This window comes from Salmo salar, chromosome 07 (genome assembly GCF_965601325.2).
Source record: "Salmo salar chromosome 07, fSalSal1, whole genome shotgun sequence".
NCBI lineage: Eukaryota > Metazoa > Chordata > Actinopteri > Salmoniformes > Salmonidae > Salmo > Salmo salar.
Window position 1 is genome coordinate 26,181,811 of NC_138297.1, and position 11,272 is coordinate 26,193,082.

The window sequence follows — 11,272 nt, forward strand, 5'->3', positions numbered from 1 at the left end:
TCTGCCTGGGGTTACTGGATAAATTCCAGCTGTGAATGTTGATGACAAGAAAGCAAAAGCATAAAATGATGTATCGGGCAGCTGCTGTAGCCTAGATCGCCATACCGACTAAAGAACACGTTTTCATTCTATATTCATTATTTCTCATTAGAGATGTAATGAATTGTATTTTCACCGGCAAGTACAGTATCAGTCTCATCAGTATCATGTGTGGTTAAAGGGGCAATCCGCAGTTGAAACAATAACAAAGTGGTGTCCCCGGGGGGGCTGGAGAAATGTAACCACTCTCAAATTCATAGATAGAGCTATGGATGCAAGGTCTGATTAACCACGATATCAAAACGATATGTTTAAGCATGTTTTGAGGCTATGTGTACCAGTGTACCTTGGTCTCTGTATGCAGTACTCCACCCAGTACTAAAGTTGTTATCAATGATATAGTCTCGAAAAAAACAGACCTAGGCAACAGCACTACTTTATGACGGAACATTGTGTGGGACGCAACCCGTCTGCCGAGGAAGACTATTAATGATACCTAAAAATAATCTGTCTTTAAACCTGAGCTGTGAGGCTGTGATTTGACAACCTGCAAAAGTACAGTTTCTTTATGCTTATTTAAAGATGGTGGCAGTTAGCCTAGTGTTGGGCCAGTTACCGAAAGGTCGCAAGCACTTAACCCAAATTGCACTGGATAAAAGTGTCTACTAAAGGGCCTCCTGAGTGGCGCAGTGGTCTAAGGCACTGCTTCGCAGTACTAGAAACGTTATTACAGACCCGGGTTCATGTGACACAACCGGCTGTGGACGGGAGTTCCATAGGACAGCGCACAATTGGCCCAGCGTCGTCCGGGTTAGGGGAGGGTTTGGCCGGGGTTGCTTTACTTGTCCCCGGTCTTAAGTTGAGCGGTGTTTACTCAGACACATTGGTGCGGCTAGCTCCATGTTAAGCTGACGGATGTTAAAAAGTACGGTTAGGCGGGTCATATTTCAGAGGATGCATGACTCCACCTTCGCCTCTCCTGAGCCTGTTGGGGCGTTGCAGCGATGAGACAAGTTTGTAATTGAAATTGGGAGCAAAACAGGGGGTGAAAAAATTAAGTGTCTACTAAAATGTAAGAAAAATATTTTGCGTTTTAAAATGTCAGACCAAGGATTATCTCTAAACCTCTTGTGAAGTATTTCAAGAATTAAGATGACTAAGTTATTTTCTACATACAAAGCATCTTTAATATACAGTACTTTGTAAACACTTGGACAAGAAAGTAATCTGAGTAAAATGATGAACGATGTTGAACATTAGAGGCTAATAACAGGACTTCAGTTAAAGTTAGTTGTTAAACATATATAAAAAGATAAGACAGGGTTAAATACAGCATTGTTCCCAAAATCAGAATATATTCCATACATTCCTCTTTCAGTTTTCAAATTGGACAAAACAGAAACATCAAATTTAGCCATCTCACTTCTTTTCCATTCCCTCCTCTCCTTCCCTGTAACGGCTGTCGAAGGGATTAGACCAAGGCGCAGCGGGTTGCGTGCTCATCATATTTTATTTATAAAGTGAACACGACAGAACAATAAACAAAGAACACCAGTCCAACAGTTTCGCAGGCTATACACAAAAGCAATGCAAAAAAAAAACAACTACCCACAACGAGACAGGTGAAAACAAGCTCCCTAAGTATGACTCTCAATCAGAAACAACGATGTACAGCTGTTCCTGATTGAGAGCCACACCAGGCCAACAAAGAAATACACAACCTAGAATCCTAGAATACCAAAGCAAGAACATACACCAAAAACCCCGGAACACATAAATACAACACCCCTCTACATACACATAACCCCCAAACCACATAAAACAAATACCCCCTGCCACGTCCTGACCAAACTACAATAACAAATAACCCCTATTACTGGTCAGGACGTGACATTCCCTGAAGTTCCTCTTTCTTCTTTTCTTGTCTTTAACCAAAAGCTCCATCTCTTCTACACTTCTCTTTTCATTCTTCTTGCATCGTTATTTTGTGTGTGTGTGTGTGAACCGTAGCATTTATTGACACATGTGGAGTCGGGACATAGTTTGCTTCTTCTTAGACATACCAACGGTGCGACCACTGCAACCAATGATCTTGGTGTGCTTGCCACGGACACCCCAGAAGCGCCTGAAACCACAGTGAGCCTTGTTCTTCTTCTGCCTCTCAAGAATCTCTCTCAGCTTGTTGTCCTGAACGTTAGCAAGGACCTGGCTGTAATTGGCATCCTTTTCGTCCTTCTCCATCAATAGTTCATTGAACTCTTGATGGATGTGAGAAGAATGTGATGGGATGGTCTCACACCTGTTTGTAGAGCTGGAAGACTCTCCGTACTTGATCAGACTTGTCTTTGTCTCACCGAGATGCGTTTCTCCCTTTACCACGACACCCTCACTGTCCTTATCTACCCTTCTCACTACATCATCCTGTTCTATTTTCTCCACAACATTATCCTCTTCTTTCAATGATGAATACCTGATGGGCAAAATATAGTCATGATAAAACACACGGAGTTTGCCTAATTTCTGACATATCTCTGGACTCTGCTGTTTCTCTGTTATCAAAGCCACATCATATCGTCTTGTTTCATCCACATCCTCTCTCCTGTGTGCAGCATCCTCCTTTCTTCTCCCTATCAAATCATCATCATCTCTTCCTGTATCTGCCTTTCCTACATTTTCCGTTCTTCTGACTGCAGCATGTTGTCCCTGTCCTTTATTTCCATCAACACCGTGATCATCATCTCCACTTGTCTTTACTTGAACATGCTCTCCAACCTCTGTAACCTCATCCTCTCGGATTGAACCGTGAACTTGGTTGGTTCCGTGGTTCTCACGATCTGAAGCATGTGCTTTGCGCGGGAAGGAAAATGAAAGACATCAGTGATACAGTTTCAAGGCAATTGATAAAAAGAGCACAGTTCATGAATAGTTCATAAATGAACTTACATTTCCTGTACATCAGTAGATAAGCACTCCAAGAACTAGAGAGAGAATAGTTTGTTACCTTACTTACTAATTGATTACTAATTGGAACGCCTGTTAATGTTCTGGTTCATACATTTGGCGATAAACTTTGGATACATAACTGGAAACACAAACACACGTGAATAAAAAAATCGTACCTTTCAATCAGTGGAGCTGGTTGGAGCTGTAAGGGAGGAGCAGCAATGCGTCAAAATTAAATAAATAAAACACATTGCCAATGGCCTTAGATAGGATTCTGACAGAGTAGCATGGTATTTGTGGTGATTCCCCACCAAATATATGCAAATATGAACTATAATCATATCTGTTCTTGAAGTGATAACCCCCTTGTCTGATTCACTCCAGCGGTGATTTTATGATGTCAATCTTGGTGGGCAAAACAACCAATTTGTTTAGATGCGTGCCAGCGAAGCCACTGCACAACTCTAAAAAAGACATAAAATGCACTATGACGGTGACCACAAACTGTTAGGGTCTACATCAAGCTGTCCCAACAGGGGAGCTTATGGCTGACTTGCTTAAGTAAATCTGGTTTCTACTGACTCCTTGTGGATTTGTGTAACTGGATAAGAACCGCATTCTCCTTCAATAATAACCAATGTCGACATGAGTTTAGACTTTAGTTTAGATACACCAACCTTATTACATTTATGTTCAGTAAATTCATGATGTTTGTTCTTTTATAATCAACACCTAACTGTAAGTATAAGCAAGTGCAAGCAAACGAGCTGCGACGAAGTAGGCCTATTCATTCAGCACTTTCAAAATGGACAGCGACAGAAGTTCAGATAGATGTTAGTTCAGGTCATTTCAGCAAGATGTTGAGGCCTTAACTTTACTCTTCTTTAAGTCACAACGGAAAAAAGAAAGAGAGAGAGACCCAGACTCAGCGGTTAGCCTACCATTTGAAGTATTTTATTTGGCCTACGTGGTCTAAAAAGGAAGGACAATTCAATTACAAGGATCCACTTTTATAGACAATATACAGATGCACTGACAGCGCACTGCGCAAACAAAACAACCCTCACAATGTCAACTGGAATTGCAAGGGTCTATTACTAAACTTTTTGTTGAACAAAAGTATTTGAATGGGAAGAAACTGTCACTGGCAAACATGGTTACGAGAAGGGGATACTATAATATACTGTTGTTGGGTCTGTAACTTACAATGCAGATGTACAAACTATGGCGTATAGAACGATAAGTGGTTAAGAGGCAAGCCGTAATTTGAATTAAGACATGAGCGAGCTGAGATGGATGTAGTCTATATGCCGCCTATTCGTTCAGCACTTTTGAAATGGACTGCGACATAATTCAGAACATGGGCCGTTCTTACAGTATTCTCCCTGTACACCAAGTCCCAACAGTAGGCTAAATTAAAACTCATACAATGGGGGCACGTAAGCAGACAATGAAAGCTGTTACAATATTCGATGATGACATTTCTCTAAAACAGGCCATAGGCTACATGTGCACCACTAAGGCAGAACAGTTGTACAAACAGGCCCTGCAGTGCTGCCTCACAATTGCCACACAATGTAATGCATGCTATAATTCTGGCAAGCACATACCTATTCTCCTGTTGTTGGTTGTGAAGGTTGATAGCTCATCTATATGCGGTGTCTAGCTGAGCCACAATGTTTGATTTCCCCAGCAATCCGAGTTTAACCTCCCTGGGCAAGGTGGGACGTTTGTTATAAATGCTATAACTTCAATTTCTCAAACATATGACTATTTTACACCATTTTAAAGATAAGACTCTCGTTAATCTAACCACACTGTCCGATTTCAAAAAGGCTTTACAGCGAAAGCAAAACATTAGATTAAGTCAGGTGAGTACCCTGCCAAAAATAATCACACAGCCATTTTCAAAGCATGCATATATGTCACAAAAACCAAAACCACAGCTAAATGCAGCACTAACCTTTGATGATCTTCATCAGATGACACTCCTAGGACATTATGTTATACAATACATGCATGTTTTGTTCAATCAAGTTCATATTTATATCAAAAACCAGCTTTTTACATTAGCATGTGATGTTCAGAACTAGCATACCTACCGCAAACTTCCGGTGAATTTACTTAATTACTCACGATTAACGTTCACAAAATACATAACAATTATTTTAAGAATTATAGATACAGAACTCCTTTATGCAATCGCGGTGTCAGATTTTAAAATAGCTTTTCGGCGAAAGCACATTTTGCAATATTCTGAGTACATAGCCCGGCCATCACGGCTAGCTAATTTGACACCCACCAAGTTTGGCCCTCACCAAACTCAGATTTACTATAAGAAAAATTGGATTACCTTTGCTGTTCTTCGTCAGAATGCACTCCCAGGACTTCTACTTCAACAACAAATGTTGTTTTGGTTCGAAATAATCCATAGTTACATTGAAATAGCTCCGTATTGTTCGTGTGTTGAGGTCAGTATCCGAAGGGTGACGCGCGGACGTACTTCGAAGCATTACCGTACTTCGAAGCATGTCAAACGCTGTTTAAAATCAATTTTTATGCGATTTTTCTCGTAAAATAGCGATAATATTCCAACCAGGCGACGTTGTATTCGTTCAAAGAGACAAAGACAAACATGGAGTCCTCTCGTGCACGCGCGCTCCAGTATCAGTGTTCCCTGCCTGACCACTCACAAAATCTCCTGCTGTTTTTCGCTGTTTTCTGCAGAGCTCTCATTCCACTTTCTGGCGCCTTCTGAGAGCCAATGAAAGCTTTAGAAAATGTCACGTTACAGCAGAGATGCTGTATTTTTGATAGAGATGCCCTAGTAGGACAACAAATTGTCAGACAGGGCACTTCCTGCATGGAATCTTCTCAGGTTTTGGCTTGCCATATGAGTTCTGTTATACTCACAGACACCATTCAAACAGTTTTCGAAAACTTTAGAGTGTTTTCTATCCAAATCTACTAATTATATGCATATTCTCGTTTCTGGGTAAGAGTAGTAACCAGTTTAAATCGGGTACGTTTTTTATCCGGCCGTGAAAATACTGCCCCCTAGCCCCAACAGGTTAACAGCATTGTCTATATGTGATGCACAATTCTCATGTTTTGAGATAGACAGATGTTTTAAATCCTTGAACCCAGACTTGGACCACACACCCTCGCCACTGAATAGCAGGCAGGGGAAGCAAAATAGGGATTGGTTTGAGATGCCAAACCATTCATTGTTGAATTTGCGATTTCCGACTTGTTGTGAAATGTTTATGTCCAATGACGTTTTATCCTCAATTTCTCTTCAAATGACAAGGATTGAAAAGGATGTGCCAGTAAAATGTCAACATGATTCATAATGATGACTGCTTGTCAATCTTGCGAGCTAAGATTTTGAAAATATGATGTTGACATAATCAGTCTAATCAAAGCTACGGTAGATAAAACATGATTTGACGTCTTTTTATCAGTGGCCAATGACCTTGAGCCTTCTTGGATGGGCAGTTCTAATGTAACTCTATGGCAGCACCCAAGGGGCTTGAATTTTCTAGCTCTCCCAGTAGAGTTGGCAGTGACATAGTGTCCCCTTGAGTGACAGAACACTGAGCCAATCACAGCACAACTAGAGAACATTACCAACCCCTACGCTCCGTATTTTCCGCTGGCTGCCCCACCACCACAGAAATCACTTAGCTAGGCTGAAACACCTGCATTTTGGAGCTGCCTTCCTCAAGAAAGAAAAAAATAGACCATGTTTGTATGCGGCTTTATCAACTCAACGATTTTTAGTTTTTACATTGTTTGTAAACTGACGTCTGACACGTATTAATGCCACCAGCCCTGAACAACGGGTTGCCACTGATTCACTCACAGACCCAAATAAAATGGCAAATACAATTTATGATATTAGAAAAATGATGGTATAGGCTGTATTCAATGAAATAAATAAAATAATCTCGCATACCTTTGTGACATATGAGTCATTGAACTCATACCAGTTATAATCTTCAAAGGACTTGATCTTAGCAGTGTAGTGTCCACCTCTGAGACTTCCGAAATGGTCCACAATCGCATAGAGTTCATAGTCACATTTCTGTTCAGATAAATCAAAAGACATGCCAATAACTGAACTACAGATGTAAAAACAGACATCACTAAATATGTTATTTTTCTGATGGGCAATAAAGTGAAGGCGATATACAGTACGACATAATTATCTGTTTAATTTAGTATAGCTACATTGCGAAGACCTAAATGTAGACTTGTATGAGAACAGAACCTGTTGAATAAAGGTTTTGTAAGTAGTCTACCTCTGTCTTTAGTGTGTGAGGCACATCCACGTAGCAGTTGATTTTGACATATGACATGCTGTAGTAGTCAAATTCAAACCGCTTGAGGAGCAGAGTAAGAATTTCTGGGTGATATTCCATCTTGCATTCCTATAGGTGACAGTGGGAGGCATTGTAATACAATACCTTCTACAGTGAAAAGCTTGATTTCCATTTTTAAGAACCTTTGGTACAATAATTAAAGCTGTACTAAGCAGAAATGCTCCGCCATTTCCTGGTTGCTTAAATTCTAATAGGTTGCCTAATTTCAGTTTGTGTCAAAATAAGCACGTATAGCATAGAGAATAATTGTACCATCTAAATTGCTGTGAAATACTGTATCTTTTCCATAACCAAAAATATTGTATTTTCAGCTGTTTGAAGCTGGTGTACAACACTGAAAGTAAAAGATGCGAAAACTAAACTTCAGAACAGGAAGCATATTAATAGTGCACAGAACTACCGCTTCTTAGATATGATTTCACTGAGAATTTTATATATATATATAAAATTCTCTTTAATTTGGTATACTAAATGTCACTACTCACAATGGTTGCATCTGATTTCTTTTCACATTCATCACAGTACACTTGGTTTTCCCCACTGACAGTTGAAGACTTGAAGAACTCCTTAAAGCCATCTTTCTGAAAGCACAGAAACACAAAATGTTATCTTTCTCCAACATACTGATATATTTGCCTGAATTTGTTTTTATTGTCATATTATATCAACTTATAATATTAACTACAATACCATGATCATGAAAACTGAGACAAATAGTAGAGTAAGCCTACACACATGCCAAATTACGACATAATACATTCCCACTGGACGATTATGCTAATATTGAATAACAATAATATAGGCTATGGCATTTAAAGTGTTAGCCCTGTCATGATCATGTGATATCTGCCATCATAAAACAATGTTTTTTTGCTTTCGGTTAAGATATATTTTTCCTACCACACTGTAGGTTTTGTAAGAGCCAGAGGGATCTGCTATTGAGAGGGGCAGTGTCCAAAATGGACCAAATCCATCACTCATCACATGTTTTCCTAAACAGGTAGTGATGTGCCTCAGTTGTCCTTTGAAGATCTGGAGACAAACTTTTGTCAGTCTTGTCATATCATAACTTGTAAACATTGCATGGTTAGCTATCAGGTTTTGTCCAAGATGAGGTAAGTAATGCTGTATGCCTACCTTTGACACTTCAGGATTGACCATGCCTAAAATCTTCTCTAAATACTCAGCCGCATCACATTCCTTGTATACTGGGGGGAACAATGAAGGGTCTTCTACTACAAATAACTGCAAATACAATACTTAATACTACATAACATCACAAGCTGTACATCTAACAAAGTGTATTATTTAGCATCTACGAAAGCTCAACTCACCATCATCAATGCCTAGTATTGATGAGATGCCCTTTGTGTTCGTTTCAATTTCACGTAAAGTTGTAAACATCTTTTTCAGCTGAAGATCAACAGTGTCTTCTTCTTGGTGAGGCCTATTACTGTAAAAAAAAAAAAAAAGACTGATTTTGTTAAGATATACAGTATACGAGATGTTTAGTATTAATCTCAATGTACTGTGTAATGATAATGTTTCAATAGTAGAGACATGAGACATGTATTTAGTTAGATACATGTCTCTGGTATGACTCAATCTATTTCTAATACTTTCACATACAGTATCATTGGCACACAGAGTAAGAATGAAAAACCTTTCAACAGCCTCTCTGAATTCTTTAGTCATGAAGAGGACCTGCAGAACACTGTTCAAATAACACGTTGCCCCTTGATTAACCAGGCCATGCATGGTGTTCTAAAAGGAATAGAGTTATCAATTAGTGCATAAATGATCAAATACAGATATTGCTGCATTGTGTTGTACTGTACATACAGTAAATCACATACCTGTTCCTGGGGTGGGAAGTATTCTTTTGAGCCTCGGTAGTGTCTTGTTGAAATGTTCAGCTCCATTGTTTTCAGTAGTTTTCACAGTCCAAATAAACGCAATAGAACACCCACTTGATGACCTGTAAATGTAAGATTTGATAAACATGAATTGCGCTTTAGGTTATATGGAATTCACATACGCAAGATTTCCAACTCCAGAATGTTTCCACTTGCATTGATAGGCTAATGAAAGAATGCAATGGGATTATCAAATCAAATGCAGTATTTCAATTTGTCAGTTGAGTTATCCAAAAGTGTTTCTAGTTTGTTTAGTCAATAGAGCAATACAAGAAAATCGAATTTAGGCTAGACTATACATATTGTAACAACCCTGGGTTTATAAGCGCGGAAATCGACTCGGCCGCTAGAGCATGCTTTTGCGGCACAGTCGATAGCGCGCCGGACTTCGGGCTTGAAGGTCGAGGTTTCGAAACCTGCTCGCTGCTGTTTCATTACAATATTATTCATTCCAAATGTACCGATTTATTCGTGTATTCTTGTAGCCGAAAAGCGTCCCTTCGAGTTGTCACCTCTAAGGAAAAACAACGACGATGAACCGGCTAAGCTGCTACTGTCACTTCTAAAACTTCACTTTCGATTTCGGCTATTCCTGTCAGTATCACACGGCTGCAATAGAACAAATATGAACGCCTTTTTTAAATGTTCCTTTTTAGCAAAGTTGTCCTTGTGAAGGCACACTCAGAAAATAATTCAACGTTGAATTGTTTTTCAATCACATCAAACGAAACTCTATCCTTAAAGGGGCAATCTTCGATTGGCACATACATTTTGGACTTGAATTTAAGATATATAGGCTTGGCTCTATGATTCTTGAAGAATATAACTTTAAATGCATGAGTTGATCAGATAATGCAATGTTTTAATCGTTTATTGAATTATTACAGTTAGGTTTCAGGCGGCCCAACTAGTGTTTCTAATCACACTTGGACACACATTTATGCTTCTGCATTAATTCTCTGCATGGACGAAAATAAATGAATAAATAGTCAACCAAAATATTTAAATATGGATAGTGTAACTGTTATTTTTCCAAATGAATGAGTCACAGAAAGAGTTCAGAATTTGGAGAACATTAATTTATTGTTGTTGTTGAAGACTTCCCTACAGTAAAGTCACAGATAAAAAGAAAATATAGTTGAGAAGTTCTGGTACAGGTTCAGAGAATAAACAAAAATGCTTTCTGGCCACATGTTGTTTATATTTTGTTTAAAAAAGAGGCCATACATTTATCAACATCAGTTCCTTCGTGTGCTTTGGCAATGGGATTGGCAGTGAGATTAATATTACAAGCCTACAGTATTAAAAAGACGTCAAAATGCAGGCAGAGATGCTCTCTTCTGTCCATTCGTTAATGTCCCCATCCTCCAGGCACCCTCATCACTAGCTGAATGACAGACTGGTTCTGGATCCCATATGAGGAGAGCACGGATGAGTCCTCCAGCTGCTTATCTGTGAAGATCAGTCGCAGGGTCTCCAGATTGTCCCCTAAAAAGGTCAGATGTTTTAGTCAATACAGTTGACAACTAATATCATTTCCTTCATCACTGCTCAACCATTACCCCCGCAATTAAACGAAATACTTCATTTAGTTAATAATCGAATTACATTTAATGAAAGTCTCATAATGATTGATGATTAATGATTCCGCTGTGGAATGAATAGCTCTCTACCTGAGTTCCCCGGGAGTCTTTCAGAAATTTTATTTTTCAGTTGCAGTACTGTCATACTGTTCATTTGTTCTTCCGTATTGCTCACGTCTATTACCATTTTCTCCCCTCTGAATCCCATCACTACGACCTGGTAGATCTTTCCCATGGTTCTGAATATGTGCGCGAGCTGCTCAGGTCTCCGAGTTTTTCTGTCGATTGGTGTAACTGTTTGTATGCGAGAGAATGAGGAAGGCAAAATGCTCCTCCTTCTCAGAAGAAATGACAAGTTGTTTACCTTATCACATGACAAATAATAAACAGACCTACGTTTTGAGTA

At 39.2% G+C, this 11,272-nt stretch overlaps 2 protein-coding genes across 2 annotated transcripts; both read right to left on the bottom strand.

Annotated features, from left to right (window-relative positions):
* Positions 1-1,530: 1,530 nt before the first annotated feature.
* LOC106596943 (uncharacterized) lies at positions 1,531-9,987 on the bottom strand. The gene is made up of 12 exons (XM_045721752.2): positions 9,745-9,987; positions 9,224-9,345; positions 9,031-9,131; positions 8,702-8,820; positions 8,505-8,575; positions 8,268-8,399; positions 7,853-7,948; positions 7,287-7,415; positions 6,941-7,069; positions 3,159-3,184; positions 2,983-3,017; positions 1,531-2,885 (listed from the first exon to the last, which is right to left on the bottom strand). The coding sequence occupies exons 2-12, from the start codon at positions 9,287-9,289 to the stop codon at positions 2,053-2,055; spliced, it is 1,737 nt and encodes a 578-aa protein (XP_045577708.1). The 5' UTR covers positions 9,290-9,345; positions 9,745-9,987; the 3' UTR covers positions 1,531-2,052.
* Positions 9,988-10,128: 141 nt separating this feature from the next.
* ubil (Ubiquitin-like protein) lies at positions 10,129-11,146 on the bottom strand. The gene is given in 2 exon segments (NM_001141322.2): positions 10,129-10,771; positions 10,957-11,146. Coding segments are annotated over 2 exon segments (282 nt in total). The 5' UTR covers positions 11,102-11,146; the 3' UTR covers positions 10,129-10,634.
* Between the last annotated feature and the right edge of the window lie 126 nt (positions 11,147-11,272).

Coding starts and splice junctions, on each gene's coding strand:
- LOC106596943 (XM_045721752.2), bottom strand. CDS start 9,289: ATGGAGCTGAACATTTCAACAAGACACTACCGAGGCTCAAAAGAATAC. Junction 9,132..9,223: donor ACTTCCCACCCCAGGAACAG/GTATGTGATTTA, acceptor TATTCCTTTTAG/AACACCATGCATGGCCTGGT. Junction 8,576..8,701: donor AATACTAGGCATTGATGATG/GTGAGTTGAGCT, acceptor TGTTCCCCCCAG/TATACAAGGAATGTGATGCG.